Here is a 24,484-nt window from a genome sequence, read left to right as displayed (position 1 = left end):
ATCAATTGGTACCTACTCCGCATTGCTGTTTAATGTTAATTATTTGAACCATTATAATAGAATAAACATTATAAATAACTGTATTTTGACTAAAATCCGAGATTTTGTCAGATCAGAGCAATCTGAATAAATACATGAACTACAAAATGTAAAGCCGTTGTTTCATACTCGCTAGGCTATAACAATTGCTATATTATACGTTCTGGAATTAGAGTTTCCAGAATTTGCCATATTTGTTGAATGGTCCCTTCTTGCTCCAGTGATAATTGTGCCACCACTTTCATTTCCAGTGAGTATTTAAAGAATTGTTGTAGAAATAAAAAGTATATTCTTAAATCTGAGGCAAGCCACTTTAGAGAGCTATTCTAGAGATGGCGACTCGCTTTTACTACTGACAATACTCACAAATTTGACACATCGGCAAATCTGTTGAGGGTGAGAGCCGACTCCCCGTAATTTAAGCTTGCCATGGAAGTGGAAATTGAAGAATTAGCTAAATTACTCTTCCCCGATGAAATACCAGGTATGTTGTAGTTAGCTAGCAATGATTGTACAGCAGTAAATTGTTGGAAATTGAAAAATACAGTATCAAAGTGTTTGCAAGGCTGGCCTACCATCGGCCATCGGAATCATAACGCACTTTGCTGCACGTTAGTGAATGACTTCAATTGTGCTTTATTAAAACCGGTAAAAGTTCGTTTCCTGTCCGAAGTCCAATTCCACATGGCAAACATTTTTTTTTTTTTTTAGATTTCTTCGTATTAAGTATTAGCCCTTGGGAGGTAAAATGTAGGTCCTAGCCCTGGGGTATCAATTGCGAATGATTTTTCTGGCATTAGGGTAAAACACCGCATGGTACAGGGATGGGCCATGTACGATCAATGTGTACCACCTCAAAAAAAGTACATTATAACGCGTCCTGACACTGGAGATGGGCATCAGTCGCGACTTCTTGTTGGTGAGAAACGGAGCTAAAGACCTCTACTCTCCTTTCAAAGTAAGTATTTTCTCCAAAGTTAGAAATTAAGGCCAACTTTTAGGATTTAAACAGAGTAGTGAAAAGGGTGTACACGGCAGTCCAAATCTCACCAAAACGCTTTCAACATTTTTACTTACAACTCGAAATATTTAGAAGATTGATGCCATCTCGATGTTTACGGAGTCGCTTGTGTCAATAAACTTCCCATTTCCTGTGATAAATCCGCACACCACTTGTACCCACAGACGCTGGGGCACTTTCATCACAACAGTCGGAACACGGAAACTTACCACGACGTTTGTTAGTAAAATAAATAGTAAAACATCAATATTTTACATATTTTTGATGATTAATTTGAAAATATCCGTTATTGAAAAAGTAACTCGATTCTGACTCAAATTTAAGTAATTATTTTTTGGAATTGTCACGACATCTTGGCTTTCGTACCTATTGTAAATAATTTCTTTACTCAACTTTCTTGCAGAACAGTTTACCAGTTATTCATGCAGATTATCAGCTATTCATGTAATTGTTATAATCGTAATGCGCATATATATCTTTATTATTTACTTTTTGGATATATGAAGATGTTTTACGGCCGGATTATCGCTGTAGTGTGATGCAATCATTTTCGGTCCCTGGGCCTCTGTTTTCGCACCATAAGAAATTATGGGGCCGAATTTGCAATGACCAGAAAGTCGTTAAAAGAGGAAAGTTAGCATTGAGGGGCATATGTTTTGATTGAGAAAAATACAAATTTATTCAATAGCTAGCTTGTAAAAAATACTTGATTACAAAAAACTTGATTGACAACTAAGCAGCATACCTACTATGGGTTTCAGCGACAGTGCAAGCACGTTTTTGGGCAATACTACCTATTCCTGTAACGAACACTCGTATCAGAACAAGATTTTGCTATAGTGCATTACACCCAGTGCCGTAATTTATAAGGGTATCGTGAATCACTAATCGTAAAGAATAACGACACTTGTCCTTGTACCAAGAGACAAAAACTCCATTTTGCAGAAATGGATACGAACACGCGTAAAAAGCTCCACCTACCCTCTCCCCCCCCTCCACCGCCACCCCTTTCCTTCTTCCTTCCTTTGCCTTCCTTTCTCTCTCTCTCTCTCTCTCTCTCTCTCTCTCTCTCTCTCTCTCTCTCTCTCTCTCTCTCTCTCTCTCTGTTGCCATTCGGTATGTGTTCACCCTCCAAACTGGGTTTAAGACTTACACAAAACGTGGAAATTGGTGAAATTAGGCTATGTATTGGAAGTATATATACATAAATATTAAAGCAATTTTATCATTATTGCATTACTATGACAACTAGAATTCATGGAGACAGTTTATAATAATGAATCGGCATATGTGTGAAGCCTCCACTAATGTGGCAACGATGATTTTGCCATTCTTAGCATGCAAACATTAAAGGTTACATTTATTTCTGGCATACAGTTATTAAAGAAATTCAAACTACTAATATAGACTTAAATCAATGAAAAGTGCTAGCAAAAACAAAAAAGCAAAAAAAAAAATATATAATCCATTTATCCGTAGTCGTTCCTCTATGGTTTTCGGCAGCCAGATGTACGAAAAGGTTAGAAACATTTGATTGTATCTACTTTAAAAATACTATCGGTAATTTTTCGGGGTAATTTGGTTGCAAAAAAGGGATAATATACATGAATTGAATTAAAATTTTTAAATAACAAAGTAAAGTTGAACTAAATAACGAGTAAAGTAAACAACTTAGAAATAAAACTTTTGCAGTTTCGTCGTCTGCTGTTCATAACTGTGTTTGTGGCGCGCGCGCTTAGGAACCAGGAACAGCAACTTGTTTAAAGTGCAATGTGGAGTGAATTGAGACCAAAATGTGTATAATAACAATCAAATAAGCACTGTGGACTTTCAGTTGTGATGGCAGTAAGGATAAAAACCATTGATTACAAGGTAAAAATGAATTCAGTTCAAACCATGACCCCGGGAATAACAAGTTTCATACTTTCAATAATATAGGCAACAAAATGTTGTTTTATTGTGCTGATTACAACTGCAATTTTGAGTAAGATCAATAAACGTTACATATATACGCTAACATTGTTCAAATGAGTGCTGGGAAAGATGGTGGTCGTCACTGATCAGAACCTTTACATCCACACGGTAGCCGCCATATTAGATTTCAAAACTGCCTTGAAAACATATTTTACGAGGAGCGTCACATGCTTATTTTAGTTCGTATGGGGCTTTCATATATCACATTATGTTGACGAAACTTCAATCTTTTGAATGGTATGCTTGGAGTTGTAATTGCATTCTTGTTTCACCATTTAAATATCGAGTGAATAAGACCTGTCCACCGTGATAAGGGTTGGTAGTCGCTGGTGTTTCCCCCTAGTATTTTCACGCTCTTTTAACGAATCTGTCATATGGAATTGGAATTCGGACCGGAAACTAACATAATCCTTAAAGAAAACCTGTTTTTGATGGCTAATGGGCTGGGCAAACTGTAGACTAGGTGTTACCTATGTATCTAGGTACTACCTAGGCTAATTGAATATACCTAGGTAGTAGGTATAGGTTAGCTATGACATTGCTAGAAATACCCAAAGTCTTCACAGAACTTGCATGAGCCTAATTGTAACTTACCATTATTATTTACTAACTAGGCCTAGGCTATTGCAAGATGTACACAACATTGTTGCAGTATGGATATATACTAAATATTCAGAGTGCCTCAGTGGCATGATCGGTATGGTCTTGGCCTGCCACCTCAATGGCTGCGAGTTTGGTTCTCTGGCATTCCACTGAGGGGTTAGAGATGTGTATTTCTGGTGATAGAAGTTCACTCTAGATGTGGTTTGGAAGTTGCATAAAGCTGTTGGGCCCGTTGCTGAATAACCACTTGTTGCATGCAACATGAAAACACCTTACAAACAAACAAACAAACAAGATACAAACATTCATTTTATTGTAGTGTCTTACCGAACAATTATACAGCCGTGATTTCCACGAGCGGCAGGAGACTAAATTCAAATTTGGTGCGTAGGCGTCGCCAACACTGGTGGTGATGACGTCATCTCCCTCCACTCACGGGAGAACCAGGTACAATTGCCCAGGTGAATTCAATTCTTTTCCTGCCGGCGTCTGGTGAACATCGGTGGTCGGTGCGGTTGGATGACTTTGCTTCGCTTTTTTCTAGTGGATTTGATCTTCGGAATTGGTGAAGTACTCTTATTTGGCGTTGTTGTTAATTTGTATTTTGTTCATGACACTTACCTGTCAGATATATATATAGCTGTATTCTCCGAAGTCCGACAGAATTTCAAAACTCCCGGCAAACGCAGTGGTCGGCCAGGTGGTTAGTACCCATTCCCGCCGCTGGGAGGCGGGTGTCAGGAACCATTCCCATTTTCTATTCAGATTTTTCTCTGTCGCCGGTCGGTAAACAACTGTTTACAGACCTCCGCCTAGGATTTTGGAAAACTCTTTGTTCACTTGAGTATTTGATTGTCTCTTGGTTTTTGAAACTTGCTCGGTGGATTGGCATACGCGATTGTGGTTTGTCTTTGAATTTGGTTTTGGATTTCTCTAATATGTCTGGATCTTCTGCAACTAGTTTTAGAGTGTGTACTGTGCTAGAGTGTAAGGTGAGGCTACCGAAAGCTTCGGTGGATCCTCATACAGTATGCACGAAATGTAGAGATCATATTTGTTTGATGAATGATAGGTGTAAAGAGTGTGAAAGGTTGACCGAAAATGAATGGAAGACTTATGATTCGTATGTTCGTAAGCTTGAAAGGATAGAATCAGAAGATCTTCCTCCAGAAGTGCTTCTGTGAAGAGTAAGGATAGTAATTCGCATTCTAACCTTCCTGTAGAGGTTGTTACATCTAACCCTGTGTATTTGCCTTCGGGCAATGAAGTTATTGCTTTGGAAGGTATTGCCCTTTCTTCCATCATGGAGTCGATTCGTGCACTAGAATCGAAAGTGAGTGCATTGAAGACCACAGTGAAGTTTAGTGGAAACATTAGTGCCCCTAGTGTAGTGGAGGGGGCGTCAGATCGGTCCCATTGTGCCTCTAGGAATAGACCTCTGTCGGACTCCCAGGACTTCAGGGTGAATGGACATGTTGAAAACCGAAGGAGGGCTACGGGAAATTCCCACCGGTCTGGCGTCCCTTCAGCAGATCCTGTGGACGCTTCCCAGGCTGCCGAAGCGTGTGATGCGAGTACGGATATTGAAGGAGTGCTTTTCGTCCTCTGAGGCGTCCTCTCCTGACCGGGGATGGGAGCTCTCAGAGGGCCTCTCACGAGGAGTACGAGTTTGACACTAGGTGCGCACAGGCGGCCAGCGTCTTTTCTCGTCCTCTTAGGAGAGGTTTTAAGGAAGTGGGGACGCTTCACGTCCTACTTCTCGTCCTGTTCTTTCATCATCACCCGAACACTTCGAAGAATTGACGCCTAAGAAGAGAGGCAGGACGTCTTCTGATGAGGACGCTTTTGAGAACTATCAGCGTCTTAGAGTTCAAAGGAAGAAGAGGGCTCCAATTCGCCCTTCTTCGCATATAATGAGTCCTTCTCCTGAACGTGAAACTTCACCGTCTAATGAAACTCGTAGGCAATTGCGTCAACGATTGTCGGCTTTCTTCGCAAGGGGAGAAGAGGAGCCTCATCGGCGTAGAAAGGATCTTTGGCTTCCTGTTAAAAGATCGAAACAACCTTTGTCGGCTTCGCCTAGTTCTTTAGCCTCTCCTGCGTCGTCTTCTTCGGGATCCTTCAGACTCAACCGAGAACACGCAAGTGTTTCCGGAGAGAGAGTGTCCAGAAGTGGCGATGGGGACAGAAGCGTTAGATGTCGCACAGGCGGCCCTCTCTTTTGTCAGGAGGTTGAGAACGAGCAAGAGAAGCCTCGTGTCGACGTTCGACGGACTTCTGCATCAACTCGACGCTTCTATCATGAGAGAGCCTACCAACGCCAAAAGTATCAGGACGTTCCAGAAGGCTCTAGGATTCAAAGAGAGCAACGTTTAGATTATGTGTCTGATCTTACTCCTCAAGAAAGGGAAATACTGTACGAATATCGACGAAAGGCTCGTGCTTTAGAATATGAGAACTCGCAACGCGTTAAGAGAGATCGTAAGACTCACCAGGACACTGACTCGAGGACGCCCCGATACAGGTTAAGCGTCCTAAGCGAAGTTTGAAAGACGCTCGACGTCCATTAGAGCACATCCCGCTTTAGGACGCTTTTGAGGACGCTTCTTTGATGGATAAGCGTCTTATAGACATTAGAGTCCAGCGGGATCGGAAGCTTTCATTGGCACGACTTCCTGTGAGTCCTAAGTCTCGCTCCCTTAGCAAGGGCGCTCGCGATGACGATAGACACCCGACTATTCGGGATTCTCGGAAAGAGAAACGTACTCAACTGAGAGAAGATCGACAGGAATCCCGCAAAGAGGCTTTTGAAGAACCTTTGCCTTTAATGACTTCGAAAGACAAGGCTTTACAAGAGAGTCTGAAGTTTTCAAAGACAACGGCGGTTCATTCGCGCATTGTCTCGTCTATTCCTTCAGCGGATAGAAACTCCCCCTTGCGAACAGAGCCTCAAAGGAGAACCACTTCTTGTTTAGCTAAAGAAACTTCGGACCGTCAAGATCAAGGAGAGTCTTCTAACGATACGCATCGTGCAGAAGAGGAAGAGCCTTCAGAAGCGTCTACGGATTATAGCACGTTAACGCGCTTACTGAAGGAATTGTTTTCGGAAAAATTCCAAGCACCAGTCCTCTCTCTCCGCCATCGCAACTATCCTCATCCAAGACGAGAAAAGCTCCGGGTTTTGTTAGGATGGCTGCTTCGCTTTCTACTAAAAGAGCGTTGAAGAGGATGAATGATTGGATGGAATCAAGGAAGACGAAAGGAAAGACGTCCTTTGCGCTTCCTCCAGCTAAGCTAAACGGGAGAGCCGGTATATTGTATGAGACCGGAGAAGAAACAGGGTTGAGGCTTCCGTCGTCTGCGCAAGGTGACTTCTCAAACCTGGTCGAAGCACCAAGAAGATCTTACCTGTCCTCGGCTAAGGTTTCATGGACTATGCCGGAAATAGATCACCATCTAAAAGGACTGTACAGGACGTTGGAAGTATTCAACTTCCTAGATTGGTGCTTGGGAGCTTTAGGTCTGCAAGCTAAGAGCCCAGAATCATTGTCATTAGAAGAGTTATCGAGCGTCCTGTCATGCATGGACAAAGCGGTAAGGGATGGCTCGGATGAGTTAGCTGCCCACTTTACTACGGGAATATAAAGAAACGACAGTGCTTTTCTGCAGTTTTACTGCTAAAGCAGTTTCCCCTACGCAGAAAGACGGAGTTATTATTCGCCCCCTTTTCTTCCCATCTTTTTCCTGAAAATATGGTAAAGGATTTATCTGTGAACCTGAAAGAGAAAGCGACACAGGATTTGCTGTCTCAATCATCTAGACTTCCTGCGACACAATCATCTTCTCGAGTAGCTCAGTACCAAAGAAGAATTTTAAGCCCTTTCGTGGCAAAGCACCATCAAGAGCTGCTACACGAGGAAGGGGCTTTGCTAGAGGCAGAACCCCCACAAAGCAAAGAGGAAAGAAGTGACAACCTTGCCCTTCAGGCACCGGTGGGAGGGAGACTTTCTCTCTTCGCAGAGGCTTGGAGAGCAAGGGGGACGGACACCTGGTCCCTCAAGATTATAGAGAAGGGATACAAAATTCCCTTTCTCTCCATGCCTCCGTTGAGCATGAAGCCTATAGACCGGTGTCAAAGCACCAGCTTATCAGCCGCAGAAGCAACAGATTCTACTCGATTTATTAGATCAAATGATCGAGAAAAGAGCCGTAGAACGAGTGCTCTTGACAGATTCCCCAGGCTTCTACAACAGGTTATTCCTGGTTCCGAAGCAGTCTGGGGATGGAGGCCTGTCCTAGATGTCAGCAGTCTGAACCTTTTCGTGAAGAAAGAAAGCTTCAAAATGGAAACATCACAATCGGTCCTAGGGGCCTTGAGACCAGGGGATTGGATGGTGTCATTAGATCTCCAAGACGCTTACTTCCATGTCCCCATCCATCCCCAGTCCAGGAAGTTTCTCAGGTTCATTTTAAGAGGACAGGTCTTCCAGTTCAGAGCTCTATGCTTCGGACTGAGCACAGCTCCCATGATTTTCACTTTTCTCATGCGGAATGTGGCAAAGTGGCTTCACCTCTCGAAGATACGAGTCTCCCTTTACCTGGACGACTGGCTCATACGGTCGTCGTCGAGAGCAAGGTGTCTGGAGGACCTTCAGACTACGTTACTATTGTGGAAATCTTTAGGCCTCCTGATCATTACGAGAAGTCCCCATCTGACCCCAACACAGTCCATCGTGTATCTGGGGATTCAGATGGATTCAGTGGCTTTTCGGGCTTTTCCGTCGCTAGAACGTCAGCGGAAAGGCTTAGAAAAAGTGTCAGCCTTCCTGGAGAAGGAAACATGCTCGGCGAAGGAATGGATGAGTCTGCTGGGGACCATTTCTTCGCTGGAGAAGTTTGTTTCTCTAGGAGACTACATCTCAGGCCCCTACAGTTTTTTCTAACAGAAAATTGGCAGGGACAGACAAAACTTAGCGGAGAATTTGAGAATATCCCCGTTGGTCAAGAAACACCTAGAGTGGTGGCTCGATCCCACCAAGATGTCGAAAGGAGTGTCCCTCTGTCTTCAGAGCCCTGACCTTGTGTTATTTACAGACGCGTCTATGACAGGCTGGGGAGCAACTCTGGGAAAGGAGGAAGTGTCAGGCCTCTGGAGAAAAGAACAGAAGCCTTGGCACATCACCTCAAGGAGTTAGAGGCAATTCGCTTAGCACTTCTAGCCTTTCAGAACGAGTCATAGACGAGTTGTCCAGATCAACGCGGACAGCACCACGGCCCTTTCTTATATCAAGAAACAGGGGGGACACTCTCGTTCTCTCTACAAGATAGCGCCCCTCGAGTAGGTTTCCTTCACGTGGTGAGGGGGTAAGGGATTCCTGCCTTCACCGTCTGTGAAGGCCGGATCCTGACGGAACGCCTACAAACTTTTGGCAATAAATGGTGTGGACATTTCCACTTTCGTCTAATTTAACTACTAAGGTGAGTCTGAGAGGGATCGTTGGTTAGGAAGGGTTTGCATTTGAAGCTAATAGTGAGAGTTGTGGTGGAGTCACCACCTGATATGGTTTGGACCTGAGAGTAAGTAATGGGATTTTTCATTGCTATCTTGAGGGCGGAACCATCTCCGGGGACTGGCTCATCGGAATCCAGGGGGAGCTGGTTTTCTGGGGTGGGACTCCTGGCTTTTGTCCGGAAGCCCACCAATACGTTTGTGGTGGGGAGTTGATTCCCATTAGTGGAATCAGAGCTCCCAGCAGGCGGATTGGCTTATACCTGGGCCACCACAAACATATTGGTGCTATCCTGTATGGGTAGGGTATGGGGTGGACCATTGGGAGTCACTCTCACTAGTGCCATTGGTGGAGAAGTGTGAATACCTGAGTGACTCACGATACTTTCTTGATATAACCAAGTAGTAAGAGTTTTATTTTTTTTTTAGTAAACCAAATATGGATCCGGACTATGAACCTACATCCCCTGGGAAAATGGACTCACTGGCACCGTTGACGACTTCTGGCTCAAACAAAGACCATTCTTTGAACCCCCCAGATGCCAATAATAGTAAAGTGACGCATTTGAAAGTTATACATATGAAAAATATTCCACTTCAGTGTAACTATGAAGATATCTCGACATCTTTGAACATGTTTGGCAATATAGCAGAGATTCGTATGAACTTTCTTGACACAGAAGGAAAATGGGAAGCTTGGATAACATTTGATAAACATGAAGATGCTTTTAAAGCAACCTGTAGTATTGATACCTTGAATGTATGTAACTCATTAGTTAAAGGAGCCTTGACGGATAAAGCCCCAAGAAACTTAGACATTTATAAACCTGAAGAATGGAATCCAATCAACTCCAATAGTAGCAACGTTGACAAAATAAGAGTCCCCCAACCTCCTAAATGGCTGGTAGTTAAAGCCAAGGAGGAGAACTTCAACTATTACAAGTTCAGTAGGTACCTACAGCAAAAAATAGGTGGCATAATGAGTGGTGACATTACTAGATTTGGTAAGAGCTCTGTACTTATTCATGCAAAATCTAAAACTCAGTCACAGATGACTAACAATGATGAAAGTTGATAACAACGATATAATAGAGAAATTAGTCCCTCACCTAAATTTTAGCTATGGAAGAGGTGTTGTTTTTGATAGAGATTTGTACGAGTTTACTGAAGAAGAAATTTTAGATATGTGTCCACCAACTGTATGGAAAGTGAAAAAGGTCCCAAATGGCAACATGATGATTTTTACTTTTGAAGACAGTAATGTACCATCTCATAATATAATAGAAAAATGAAAGAGTGCGAGTTAGACCTTTTCAACCAAAAGCATTACAGTGTTTTAATTGTTTTAAATTTGGTCATCCATCTAAAGTTTGTAAAAATAATAAGATGTGTAATAATTGCTCTGCCCTAGAACATGGCCCATGCTCAGATATACCTAAATGCATTAATTGTCAGCTAGAGCACAAATCAGTTGATAAAATATGTGAAGAATTTAAAGTTGAAACAGCAGCAGTTAATAAAGCATATACAGAGCACATCAGTATTGGACATGCAAGACGACTCTTGGGAAGAGCCAAGAGTTATTCTAAAGCCCTTACTACCACAAGGGCTCCACTTCAATCCATTACTCCTTCCTCATCCTCAATGAAGGATGCCTCAGCCCCTGTGGTTCAACAGTCCACCACTAGGGCTCCACTCCAATCTGCTGATCCTTCCTCATCCTCAATAAAGGATGCTTCTACTCCTGTGGCCCGACATACTGGGCCAAGTGCTCAGCCTAATAAGGTTAGAGCACAATCGGCAAAGACGGATAAAATAAACATTCCATATAACAAACTGGATATCTCCCTCAAACTCCCTCTACTCCACCTTCTGCATTACTCAGGCAGAATCTCTGCCTGATTTAATGGAATTAGAGGGAAAAAAACAAATGAAGAGGGTAAGAACACCCTCATCCTCTCCTCCATTAACTCCAACAAAATCCAAAACAAAAATCAATGAGCAAACTGGCGAAGAAAAAAAACATCGTCATAAAAAAATTTACAAGCAAAGCTTCCCATCCACTAAGCCAGTTCAAAAATGACCTTGGAATAGAGGACTAAACCCTAACCCCAAAAGCCTAGACACCTTCTCTTCAATTTTACAGTGGAATTGTCAGGGACTTCGTGCAAAATATGAGGAACTTAAAGTGTTACTCTATAAATACTCCCCTATTGCTGTATGTTTACAAGAAACAATGCTTGATGTCCACACACCTTGCCCTAGAGAGTATTATCATATAGAACACAATATAATTTGGAAGTGGGAAGACATGGAGGTTGCCTTATTTATGTTCGCAGGGACCTTCCTCATTTTCCAATCCCACTAAATACTCATTTACAGGCTGTTGCGGTTCAAATTCACCTAAGACGAAAATACACACTCTGTTCCCTTTATCTTCCACCAAACAATCCCATCACTCGAGAAGAACTAATTGATTTACTTCATCAGCTTCCACGACCATTTCTTCTCATGGGAGACTTAAATGGCAGATCCTTATGGGGAGATGTGACATCAAATCAAAAAGGGAATATTATAGCTTCCATAACTAAAGAAAATGAATATTTAGGACTTTTAAATAAATAACCGGAGAACCCACAACCTCATTACCATATCCAGACAGGGTACAGTCTCATGCTTAGGACCTTACAATATCTAGTTCCAATTGCACGGATGGATTTCAGATGGAAGACGAATGATGACTGGCAAAGCAGTGACCATGCTCCCATAATAATAAATTCCAATGATGACCCACCAAGTTCAAAGATCTCCACGGTGGAATGTTGAAAAAGCAGATTGGAACAAATTTCAAGAACTAAGCGAAATAGAAAGTGACGCAAATGACTTCCCAACGGCAGATGATGCAATCGATTTATTAAATGGGACATTCCATACAGCAGGTATACATTCTATACCAAAAACTACAGGTCTTTTCAGGCGACGCCCAGTCCCGTGGTGGTGTGAAGAGCTTACACTGTTACACCGAGTCACAAGAACATCACTTACACGTTATCGTAGACACCGAACTATAGCAAACATGATAATATACAAACAGAATAGAGCGCGTTTTCGAAAGGCAATGAAAACTGCTAGAAGGCAGTCATGGGCGTCATTTGTATCGTCCGATTAACCACCGAACACCTATCGGCAGTATATGGAAGAAATAAAAAAGATTGCTGGGAAATTTACTCCCAGTCCTCCCCCAGTACCTTAAAGTTAATGACAACCTCATCGCCGACGCAAAAGATGTAAGTGATAAACTCGCGATCATTTTGCCCAAGTTTCAAAAAATCTGACAGTTCCCCTGGATATCAATATAGAAGAAGAGAAGAACAACTGCGATTAGACTTTCCACAGATAAGATAGCCATATAATTTACCCTTGTTACAGAAAGGGAATTTGATGCTGCCCTGGCCATCAGCAATAACTTTCTTGCCCCTGGTCCTGGATGAAATTCCCTATCAAATGTTTAGGCATATTTAAAAAAATACAAAACTATTTATAATAAGTATAATTAACAGATTATGGCATGAAAGTAGCTACCCAGTCATATGGGAATTGGCTTTTCGGTACTTACCTTTGTTGTTAAACCATGGTAAAGACCCGCCATTTTCAGTTGGCTAGGTTACTCGACCAATAGCACTAACTTGCTGTTTATGCAAGTTGATGGAAAAAATGGTGAATACAAGATTTGTCTGGTATTTAGAGCATAATGTATTTTCTCACCCTCACAATGTGGATTAGAAAGATGCACTCGGCAGTAGATGTCCTACTGCAGCTGGAAACCTCCATATGTGAAGCATTTGCCTCCAAGCAACACCATATAACTATTTTTTTTTATATTGAGAAAGCGTATGATACTGCTTGGAGGCATGGCATTCTTAAGACAATTCATACCTGTGGTCTACGAGGAAAATTGCCCCTATTCATTAAAGCATTCTTGAAATGTAGATATTTTCAAGTTAAAGTGGGCAGCACATTATCAGATAGAAGATGCCAAGAAGAGGGTGTCCCACAAGGGAGTGTGCTTAGTGTCACACTTTTTGCGTTAGCAATAAATGGAGTCGCGTCTGTTATACCCAAGGATGTATTGAGTACCCTGTTCGTAGACGATCTTTCAATATCTGTTGCTGCATCACGAATGTCAGTTGCAGAAAGGAAATTACAATTGACAATAAATAAGATAGTAAACTGGGCTGAACAACAGGGATTTAAAATATCAGCCAGTAAGACCACTGTTATGCATTTTTGCCACCTTCGGGGAGTACACCCCGACCCAGACCTTTATCTGTACAACCATAGAATACCCTGTGTTGAAGAGGTACGCTTCCTAGGCCTCATATTCGACAAAAAACTCAATTGGTCTTCCCCATCTGAAACAATGTTAAACCAAGTGCCTTGAAGCTTTAAGTATTTTGAAAGTATTATCTAATACCCAACTGGGGTGCAGACAGTTATAAAGCTACACAAATCACTTATTATTTCAAAATACTTTATGGATGTGAAATATATTCTTCTGCTTCATCCAATCGTCTTGCAATCTTAGATTCAGTACATCATACCGGTATGCCTTGGCAACAGGTTGGCCTTTCGATCTTCTCCCCATCTTAAGTTTATTAAATTGATGCGGGAGAAATCCCACTAGAAGTTATATCGCCAATCATCAATTATCAGATATTGGTTTAGGGTTCAGAGAATCCCCAACTCTAAAGCCTTTGAAGCAATAAATAGAAATTGTTTCAACAACTTTTATGAAAATCATCCAAGATTCCTAAGCCTTTTAGTTTTAGAGTGAAAAAGATCTTGGAAAAAATGAATGTCAAGAAATCCTGTATGTCCAGTTAATTTACCAATTACCCCAGCATGGAAATTACCTGTAATTAAATTTTGTAAATATTTTAAAGGTATTAAAAGAGAAAAATCAGATACAGAAATCAGAGTATTATTTTTAGAACATGCTGCAGAGCACTCAGGCTCTACATTTGTTTTTACTGATGGCTCCAAACTGATGATGGAGTCGGATATGGAGTTTTTAGTGATGATTTTAGCCACAGAGGAGCACTACCCATCATAGCATCGAACTTCACAGCAGAACTGTATGGAATTTTAACAGCATTGGAACATATTGCAACCCTCCAGAATTCCACTAACATCACCATCTTTTGTGATTCCAAAAGTGGCATTTACAGGCACTTGAAATTTTCAATACTGATCATCCAATTACATTGAAAATCTCACAGTGGGTATTTCTACATCAGCGTAGAGGGATTACTATATCTTTTTGCTGGGTCCCAGCGCACGTAAATATATATGGAAATGAAAAAGCAGACCAACTAGCTAAATCAGCAGCAACCAATATGATACCAAGACCAATTGCTGTACCATATAGAGACTTTTTTCCTAGTATATCAAAGTTCATTGCAAGATTATGGGAACAGCAATGGAACAAAGCAGGACCAAATAAAATGAAAGAGTTGCCACACGTACCACCCTTGGAAAATATGAATCTATGCCTAGGAAATGGAAGTAACAATATGCCGCCTCCGTATAGGACATACAAGATTGACACATGGGTATCTCATGAGTGGTGAATACCAACCTTACTGTGATGACTGGTCTCGTCGCAATGACTATTAAGCATTTGCTAGTGAATGTCCTAGTCATCGGGAAACTGAGAGAGCAGCACTTTAAAGACAAAAGAGATAGAGATGGTAATTACAGTTTGACAAAGATTTTGGGTGAAGAAGCGCAGTATGATTATGAAGTGTTTTGTGGTTGAATTTTTAAAAGAAGTTGGAGTTTTTTAACGAAATTTAGGTATTTCGCTTTTATGTAGTGTGTAGTTTTTAGCTTTGTTTTTTAGAAAGAATGTATGGAAAACGTGAAATAAATGTATTTATTGCCTGTGTTGTGTTCTAGTATGAAAGAAGCCTTTGCCTCTGTGCAATTTTTTATTTAATCTTAATTCATTCATTATTATCCTATATGACCTGTTTGGTCCAAGCTCGTGGCTTTTTGCCTTGACCTTGCATTTTATCTAATCCTTTGGGCCAGCCCCATGGGAGCTGAAGGTCGGCTCGGTGGCCTGGTTAAAGTATTTTTTATAATAATAATAATAATTTAGCTTTGTGGTGTTTAATGCGTAAGTAGCATCTTTGCGCTAGCTATGTAATAACTGATGCGGAATTTTAAGAGTTTTTATGATGTGTGTGTGTGTGTGGATTTTTCCCAAATTGGTTGTCCAAATGGCTTCATTCGGCGTCAATGATCCTGGTAGTCACGACGCCAGATAATTATTAATTATTCATTCATTCATTCTACAAGATAGCGAGAGAAATCCTGTTATGGTCAGAGGAGAGGAACATAACTCTCCTGACAAGATTTGTTTCAGGGGTCCAGAATGTCAGAGCAGACATTTTAAGCCGTCGAAATCAATTGATTTCAACAGAATGGACTCTGACATAGAAGTCTGCCAACAGTTATGGAGACTATGGGGACGACCATAGTGGACCTCTTCGCGACTTCGAAAACGAAGAGACTGCCTCTTTACTGTTCACCGATCATCGACCCGGAAGCAGTAGCAGTAGACGCAATGCTTGGGACTGGACGGGGATGGATGTATACGCTTTCCCCCGTTCAAACTTCTGGGAGAAGTAACAAGGAGTTAGCAGCGTCGGAAGGAACAAGGATGACACTGGTCGCACCCTTCTGGCCAGCAAGCGAGTGGTTCACAGAGGTCATGTCCCTACTATGGACTTCCCAGAATCCTACCAGTAAGACCCGATCTTCTCAAACAGCCCCACTTCGAGAGATATCACCAAAACCCCGTTCGCTCTGAGTCTGACTGCATTCAGACTATCAAGAAACTGGCAAGAGCGAGGAGGGTTTCAGGAGAGGTGGCAAAAGCTATCGCCACCGACGAGAAGAGCTTCCTCTCAATCTGTCTACCAGTCTAAGTGGGCTGTTTTTAGAAGATGGTGTAGGAAAGAGGGCATTTCCTCCTCCAAGACCTCTGTGAGCCAAATCGCCGATTTCCTGTTACATCTTAGGAATGTAGACAAGTTGGCAGTATCAACAATTAGAGGATATAAGAGTATGCTGTCAACAGTCTTCCGTCATAGAGGCCTAGATTTGACGAATGATAGGGATCTTCACGATCTTCTGAGATCCTTCGAAACATCAAAGGTTCCACAGGTTAAAACACCTTCGTGGAATTTGGACATAGTTCTAAAATCTTTAATGGCGAGTCCCTTTGAACCTTTGCACGAGGTCTTCGCTGAAAGATTTAACGAAGAAGGCCCTCTTTCTAACCACCCTAGCCACTGCGAAGAGGGTGAGTGAGGTTCAAGCAATTAGCAAAAATGTTGGATTTAGGGGTGGACACAATGCAGTCTGTTCCTTGAGTCCTTCCTTTTTAGCTAAAAACGAAAATCCTTCCAACTCCCTGGCCTAAGAACTTTGATATCAAGGATTAACAGGGATTGTTGGTCGAGAGCCAGAAAGAGTCCTGTGTCCTGTCAGAGCTCTAAAATTCTATCTGGATAGAACAAAACAAATTAGAGGTCAATCGGACAATCTTTGGTGTTCTGTGAAAAGACCTGATTTACCTATGTCTAAGAACGCCTTAGCGTTCTTCTTTAGAAGCACCATCAGGGAGGCCCATTCGTCCTGCCCAGATAGTGATCTGAAACAATTCTGAAAGTCAATGCTCATGAAGTTAGAGCTGTCGCAACTTCGATGGCATTTCAGAAGAATATGGCGCTCAGCGATATTGTGAGCACCACCATTTTGGCGAAGCAACTCTGTGTTCGCTTCACACTACCTCAGGGATGTGAAAGTGACATATGAGAACTGCTTTTCGCTTGGACCATACATATCAGCAGATTCAGTTTTGGGTACGGGAAGTGGCACGAATCCTATCCTTTAGAAAATGGATAGGTGTGCTTTATTTTATGGTTGTTGGTTTTTGGTTGTAGGGTCGACCGCTAGAGGCGGACTTCCCTTTATTTTAGCCTTAAAAGTTTGGGGACTAACTTTGCTAGGCTAGTCAGGTGGTGGTTTTTTCTTTGCTCGCTGCCCTTAAAGTATGGTCAATATGGTCTAGACACATTGTGGTCACGCCCCCGTTGTCAGATCATCTAGATCTCACAGCTATACAGGTCACGTCCTTGCTGGAGACTCTAGTAAAGCAAAAAGCAGACTTTGGGTGACAGTAATCACGAAGTCAGCTACCGCCTAACAGGTAAGGAACCAAGATGTCTATCATCTGCATGTTGAAATGGTTTCCCAAAATCCTTTTATTCTGTCCCTCCCCACCTCCAATGGTGGGAATCGGCTATATATATATCTGACAGGTAAGTGTCATGAACAAAATGATATTGTTATGGATACAATAAAGTTTGTTCATACTTACCTGGCAGATATATATAATCAAGTACCCGCCCAGCCTCCCTCGGGGGACAATGACATTAAAAATCTGAATAGAAAATGGGAATGGTTCCTGACACCCGCCTCCCAGCGGCGGGAATGGGTACTAACCACCTGGCCGACCACTGCGTTTGCCGGGAGTTTTGAAATTCTGTCGGACTTCGGAGAATACAGCTATTTCTGGGCTCAGCTCGTGTCGCTGCGCGAAATATCCTTTAATCTATTATTTCTAGGGTAATGTACTAACATACCAGAGAATAAATAAAATAAAGAAAAGGTCATATAACTGACTCGCTCACCCTCCAAGAGGGTGTCGGTATGAACACTAGGCGAGTGAGACCACTACCACGAGCCAAATACCAATAGAAATCTCCCACAACAAAACCCTCCATGAGGAGAGGCCGACCCACAGAGTGAGCAGCTCGTACTACTACTACTCATCCCATGCTGCCGACTGCTGCGCCTCTGGTGGCCATCCTTTCAAGTTAGCGCACACGAGTCGGTTGTGATATTTTTCTCTCTGTGTTTTTTGTGCCCTTTCGTTGGATTTATCTATAATGGAGCGTGCAGCTATTGCAGCAGCTAAGTTAAGTACTCAGTAATTATGGTTACTTGATTCTTTTCGGCCCTCAGTCAGTATTTGCCGTTTTTTAGGTATAAATACGAACTCGGGGTCGGAAGCATGGCAGCATGGTTCTGCCGCGTGGTGGGTTCGTTCTCGGTCTCCCATACCTAGAACATCCCCTTATATATGTACGCTCTATATTAATTATCCGTTTTACTTAGGGTACTGTCTACTCAGGTTTGCCATGCATGCATGTCTTTTACCTTATGTAGGCTTCTTCTTTCCAGACCTAGTCCCGGCTCTTAGTATCGGCCTCTGACTAGCTTTTGAGTGGTAGACTTTCCTTCGGGTTAGTCGTACACTCCTGGATTTTTTCTCCTACTTTATTGTTTTCTTTCTTTTATTTTATTTATTCTATGTATTTTGTTATGGTTAGGTTAGTTAGGCGTCTGGCTTAGCCTAGGTCCTGGCTCATCGAGCCTATGCTACCGCTCATCAGTTAGGTTGCTTCCTATAGCATCTCTCTGATCAGCCGGTTTTGGCCCAGTGGGTCTCCATGCTACCGCTTTTCAGTTCAGTTGCTTCCCGATAGCATCTCTCTGATCAGTTGGTTGGTCCTAGGCTTAGTGTCTTATGTTAGTCTTACCGTCTCGTGTCACTACGCGATCACGAGACAGCCTAGACGCCTGCCCAGTCCCCTTCCCCCCTTCCTCTCCGCTCCCCCCTTCCATTGAGTCGGGGGAGGGTGGGTCGTCTGCCCACGGCTCGCTCCACATACCCGAGCATGCCTCCCTCTCCCCCCTCAGGCGGAGGGGCCAGGGAGGCGGGACAGACCCAGACTGGACGCGAGGTCTCTCCGGCTCATCGGTCCGGCCCGGTGGTAACTGGTGGATACTGGCCTTTCCCCCCATCCGTTGCTTCCTGGTCGCTCCGGTTATTTCGCTCGAGCCTGTATGTCTCCTCGCTCTTCCCGACCTTACTTGGACTCCTTTCCTGATCGGAGTCCTAGCATCTAGCGGGAAGATGTTAGTCCATCCAGTAGAGTGGACCGGAACATACAGTAGGTCCCTACTAACCTTACCGTATCGCTGAGTTACTACACTCCGCCACGCACTGGACTCGTTCCGGTTCGTTTGAGTTTTAGGTTTAAGTGTTATTAGATTAACTATAAGTTTATCTTAAGTACCTTAAACCTTCCCCCCCCCTTATGTCTTACCGGATATCTCCGGGATTATAGCCTATTCAGGCGATGCAGGGGGGGTTATGCCCCAAATTTTTTCCGAGCTCCGGCATGCAACGGAGTTCTTCTGTCCTTTAGCCTGTAAGTGTTATTCTTTAAGATACTCATGTGTCTTCCCACTTACAGGCCACCAACTGTGAGCATCCGGGATGCGCCGCCACACTTCAGGACCCATGTGGACACGAAGTTTGCCGGTCCCATGCTCCATGCGCGACTCTGCACGGGGACATCCAGGTCTGGTACCATGAGACGTGTACCTATGTTACGATCTGGTAGACGATCTGGGTGAGCTTTAGAAGGGGTGAGTATTCCATCTCCGCTTCTGTTTTTAGTGCTTAAGTTTTCATCATCCACTTTAACTTAAGGCATCTAAGTTTAAGTTATATTTTAAGTTTAGTTTTAAGTGATTCTTAAATCTAATCTTCGCCCTCTCTTCCAGGCGCCGGCAGTGAAAGATACCCGCTCTGGCAACCCTGCGGGCCTGGGTCGGCGGTTTTGGGAAGAACGCCGCAAGGGTATGCCCTACATCTTGGAGAAGCGGTTGGCGCTGTTTAATCTTCCCCGGAGGCAAGGCGACAGGATACGTCGACCCCAGTAGAGGCGGCCCCTACTATCGCCTTCATCCAACAACAGCTGGCTGCCTCATTAACCGACCAAGACCAGGATATCTCCACGGACGTCGCGACCTTAGATATTAATGTGGAACCTATGGTAGGTGTAGACGACCTGTTGGTCGAGGTAGGTATGGTGGACCCAAGGGTGGGTCACCCTTGGGTGTGACTGTTTTCTTCTACTCCTGCAACCTCTCCATCCTTCCAAGGCTTTACAGGCGATGAATATTGGAACTCCTCCTGACGCTTCGGTTAGACCTAAGGTCAAGGGTCAAGCAGTGAAATCCTTGACTAAGACGTCGTCGTCTTCTAAGAAGTCGACTTCGGCGTCTTCCTCCTCACGTAAGTCTCCGGCTGGCAATCCCGGAGCAGATAGGTCTAAAGCTTCTGGCTCCGGCTCTGAAGTCCTCGAGGAGTAAATCCTCTAGAGAGAGATCTCGCACCCCGGCAGAGTCACCAGTTCCGCTACCCTTAGTTCCGGTTCAGAGCCACCCCTCCACCTCCGCAGCAGCTCCAGCTCCGGCCTTGGGACTCCAATGCTGGCCTGTTGCAACAGGTGGGCGACCTGGTTGGGTCCTTAAAGAGTAGCATGGAACAAATGATCTCTCGTCTGTCGGATAGGATTACTTCCCAGGACTCCATTATAGCCGACTGAGAGAAGCCCCTCTAGCCTCTCCTTCACTTTCCAATACGAGTGGAACTCAGCTTCCTCCGTATGACTCACTACCTCCGTTCTCGATGAACAATCCATGGAGAGTAGCATCATACGCCCCCTTCCAAGACGGTCTCATCCTCCTACCGGAATTCGGAACTCGAAGGATAGAGGACTTCGAGTTCTTTCCGGAAGGCCTCCAACCTCCGTTCATAGGCTACGCAAGGCTTACAGCTTCAGCCATGGTTCGGATGAATAGGGTACCAAAGGAGACAGTCCTCTATTCAGAGACCAGGTGCAGAGAGAATGGCTCAGATGTTTAGAGGACATGGATTGTTCTAATACCAGGATACAACCTTTCAAGAGTCCCTTTACCATTTCACAATGGAGGAGAGTACCCCGCTCCCGTTCCTGACAAAGATCGCTAGTCTACCATCCCAGCGGCCCAGAAGGGGGAATCCATGCCTCAATTAAAAGGAAGCAGATCCCACATCTCCGTTGCTCCCCTCAGCCGAGAATTGTGGGAGGACTTGCCAAACACCTTCTCAGCTGGCAAACTCAAACCGGACTGTGTATGGAGCAGTTTGGTGAAAAAGCTACCCAGGCTCCCAGATAGCCTTATTCAGGCTGAATTTGACGCGAAATCGCGATTAGCCAGATCGATTACTCTATGACTATGTCCGAGTAGCAACCATAGCTTATGGCTCAGAACCGCTTTTTAAGCTCATGACCAAGCCCTGACTCAACGGTACAAAATCGGATATGTTTGAGTTTGCCACTGCTAGAACGAATTGTAGGAAGCATGTCCTGCAAGAGGCAACCATTATCGACATTGAGCCGAATAGGTTACTCTCGTCTAACATCTGGGAGCAGATCTCTTCCCCAGAAGCTATGGTGAAGGAAGTACAGTCAGAGGCTACGAGGCTAAACCAGAGCCTTAAGGACCGTTGGGGCCTTACGGCTAAGAGGAGACAAGACTTAACACCTAAAGTAAGGGACAGAGGAAACCTAGGCGTTTCCATCCTTACCAGAAAAAGCAGCCACGCTTTCCTCAGCAAGTTCCAACGGTGCCCTTAGTGCAAACTGCCCAACCTTCCACCTCTAAGGCTCAATCACAGCCAATTTATATGATATCCCCTCAGCCTCAGCCCTCCACCTCTTACGCCATCTCCCCAGCTTACAATCAAGCCTTCGAGAGTCAAGCTTCGCAGAAGTATGACCGCTCGGGTAAGGGAGGCAGAGGTAAGCGTTCCTTTCGTGGGAGAGGATCGGGAGGCCCCTTTAACAGGGGAAAGCACTTCAGAGGAGGCCGAGGCGGTTACCAGAACCAATGAAGAACTTCAGGTAGGAGGGAGGCTGTTTCACTTTCGCCACCGGTGGAACTTCAGCGAATGGGCTCAGAGCATAGTGTCAAAAGGCCTGGGTTGGAGCTGGTTGACGAACCCACCTCCATCCAGACCTTTCCCGTCAACTTCCTTCCAAGGAATTGACAGAGTACGCAGACGACCTCCTTCAGAAAGGAGCTATAGCGAGAGTCAAGAGATTAAAATTTCAAGGTCGCTTGTTCAGCGTGCCAAAGAAAGGCTCACAAAAAAGAAGGGTAATCTTAGACTTGTCCCGCTTAAACTTAGCCATCCGCTGCGACAAGTTCAAGATGCTCACGATCTCACAGTGCGGACCTTACTTCCCCGTGGGGCCGTCACCACCTCTATCGATCTTACAGCGCCCTACTATCATATCCTATTGCAAGACACTTCCGTCCATATCTGGGTTTCAAGATAGGAGACAGACATTCTCCTTCAAGGTAGTCCCCTTCGGACTCAACGTGGCACCCAGGGTGTTCACGAAACTAGCGGAAGTGGTAGTACAACAACTCAGATCGCAAGGGATTATGGTAGTAGCGTATCTCGACGATTGGTTGATCTGGGCTTCAACAGTCGAGGAATGCAACAGAGCTACACTGAAAGTGATTCAGTTCCTGGAATATCTAGGCTTCAAGATAAACAGGACCAAGTCAAGACTCACTCCAGAGTCAGACTTTCAGTGGCTGGGCATTCAATGGAATCTATCCTCCCATACTCTGTCGATTCCATCAACCAAAAGGAAAGAAATAGCGAAGTCAGTCAAGCAATTTCTAAGTCACAAACTGGCGTCAAGGAGAGCTCAGGAGAGGATCCTGGGTTCTCTCCAGTTTGCATCAGTGACGAACGTCTTAATGAAAGCCAAACTGAAAGACCTAACCAGATTTGGCGCTCACGAGCAAATGTCAGGTCCAGGGACAAACTATCCTCAGTCCCCTCTGATTCTAAAGAATCGACTTCGGCCGTGGGCGAAAGTCAAGAATTTGTCAGTGTCAGTACCCCTTCAGTTCCCTCCACCAGGGATTACCATCCACACAGACGCGTCCTTAAGCGGTTGGGGAGGGTATTCCCAGGTCCAAAAGGGTTCAAGGAACTTGGTCACTCAGTTCAGTCAGTTCCATATAAACGTACTGGAGGCAATGGCAGTGTTTCTTGACTCTAAAAAGGTTGCGCCCACCAAAGTACTCCCACATAAAGCTAGTTCTGGACAGCGCAGTGGTAGTACATTGTATAAACAGAGGAGGCTCCAAGTCACGTCATCTAAATCATGTCATGGTAGCCATCTTCTCCCTGGGCAGACAAGTTCAGTTGGCATCTCTCCACTCACATAGCTGGAGTGAGAAACGTCAATAGCAGACGCGTTATCCCGATCAGTACCTAGAGTCGGAATGGTCACTGGACAACAGTTCGTTCCAATGGATCCTCCCAAAGAGTCCCAGGGCTACAGGTGGATCTCTTCGCGTCAAGCGAATCACAAACTCCCCTGTTATGTTAGCCCCCCACCAACCTGGACCCTCTGGCTTAATGCCACGGACGCCCTGGCTCTAGACTGGAACAACTGGAAGAAGATTTATGTCTTCCCCCCAGTGAATCTTCTTATGAAAGTTTTAAACAAACTCAGGACGTTCAAGGGTCAAGTGGCTCTAGTAGCCCCAGACTGGCCGAAGAGCAATTGGTATCCCCTAATTCTGGAGCTGGGCCTTCGTCCTCTTCGGATCCCCAATCCCAGGCTCTCCCAGTCAGTACAAACGAAGACTGTGTTCGCTTCCTCAGGGATTCTCAAAACCCTAACTTATGGATTCATGAAGTTTGCGGCAAAAAGAGATGCGAATATTGACCCTCAGAATATTCTCTTCCTGGAATCCGATAAAAGGGATTCAACTTTGAGACAGTATGATGCTGCTGTCAAAAAGTTAGCAATCTTCCTGAGAATCTGATATTAGAATCATGACAGTTAATTCAGCTATATCCTTTTTCAGATCCTTATTGAAAAAGGTTTAGCAGCTAGCACGATTACGACAAACAAGTCAGCCTTGAAAAAGATATTTCATTTGGGTTCAACATAGACTTGACGGATTCCTACTTCTCGTCTATTCCTAAGGCATGTGCTAGACTTAGACCTTCTGTAAGGCCTACGTCAGTTTCATGGTTCTTAAACGATGTTCTAAAACTGGCTTCAGAAACCGATAATGACACATGCTCGTTTATAATGCTCTTAAGGAAAACACTGTTTTTATTAAGCTTAGCTTCAGGAGCAAGAATTTCAGAACTGTCGGCTTTGTCCAGAGATCCGGATCATATTCAATTCCTTCCCACAGGGAGGTACTACTTTCTCCGGAACGTAGCTTTTTAGCAAAGAATGAAGACCCTTTGATGAGGTGGGAACCTTGGAAGGTACTACCCCTTCCACAAGACGTATCTCTTTGCCCAGTTACAACTTTTA

The 24,484-nt window shown here is 43.9% G+C and overlaps 1 protein-coding gene across 1 annotated transcript in view; it reads left to right on the top strand.

The window, feature by feature from the left end:
* The first annotated feature begins 375 nt into the window (after window positions 1-375).
* LOC135219465 (conserved oligomeric Golgi complex subunit 8-like) overlaps window positions 376-24,484 on the top strand; it is a 473,937-nt gene continuing 449,828 nt past the window's right edge. Inside the window, exon 1 of the mRNA XM_064256259.1 lies at window positions 376-523. Coding sequence (XP_064112329.1) covers window positions 469-523 — 55 coding nt within the window. The 5' untranslated portion in view covers window positions 376-468. The remainder of the gene's footprint in view (window positions 524-24,484) is intronic.

This window comes from Macrobrachium nipponense, chromosome 1 (genome assembly GCF_015104395.2).
Source record: "Macrobrachium nipponense isolate FS-2020 chromosome 1, ASM1510439v2, whole genome shotgun sequence".
NCBI lineage: Eukaryota > Metazoa > Arthropoda > Malacostraca > Decapoda > Palaemonidae > Macrobrachium > Macrobrachium nipponense.
The sequence above is the reverse complement of the archived record's forward strand: the minus strand, read 5'-3'. Positions and strand labels throughout refer to the sequence as shown.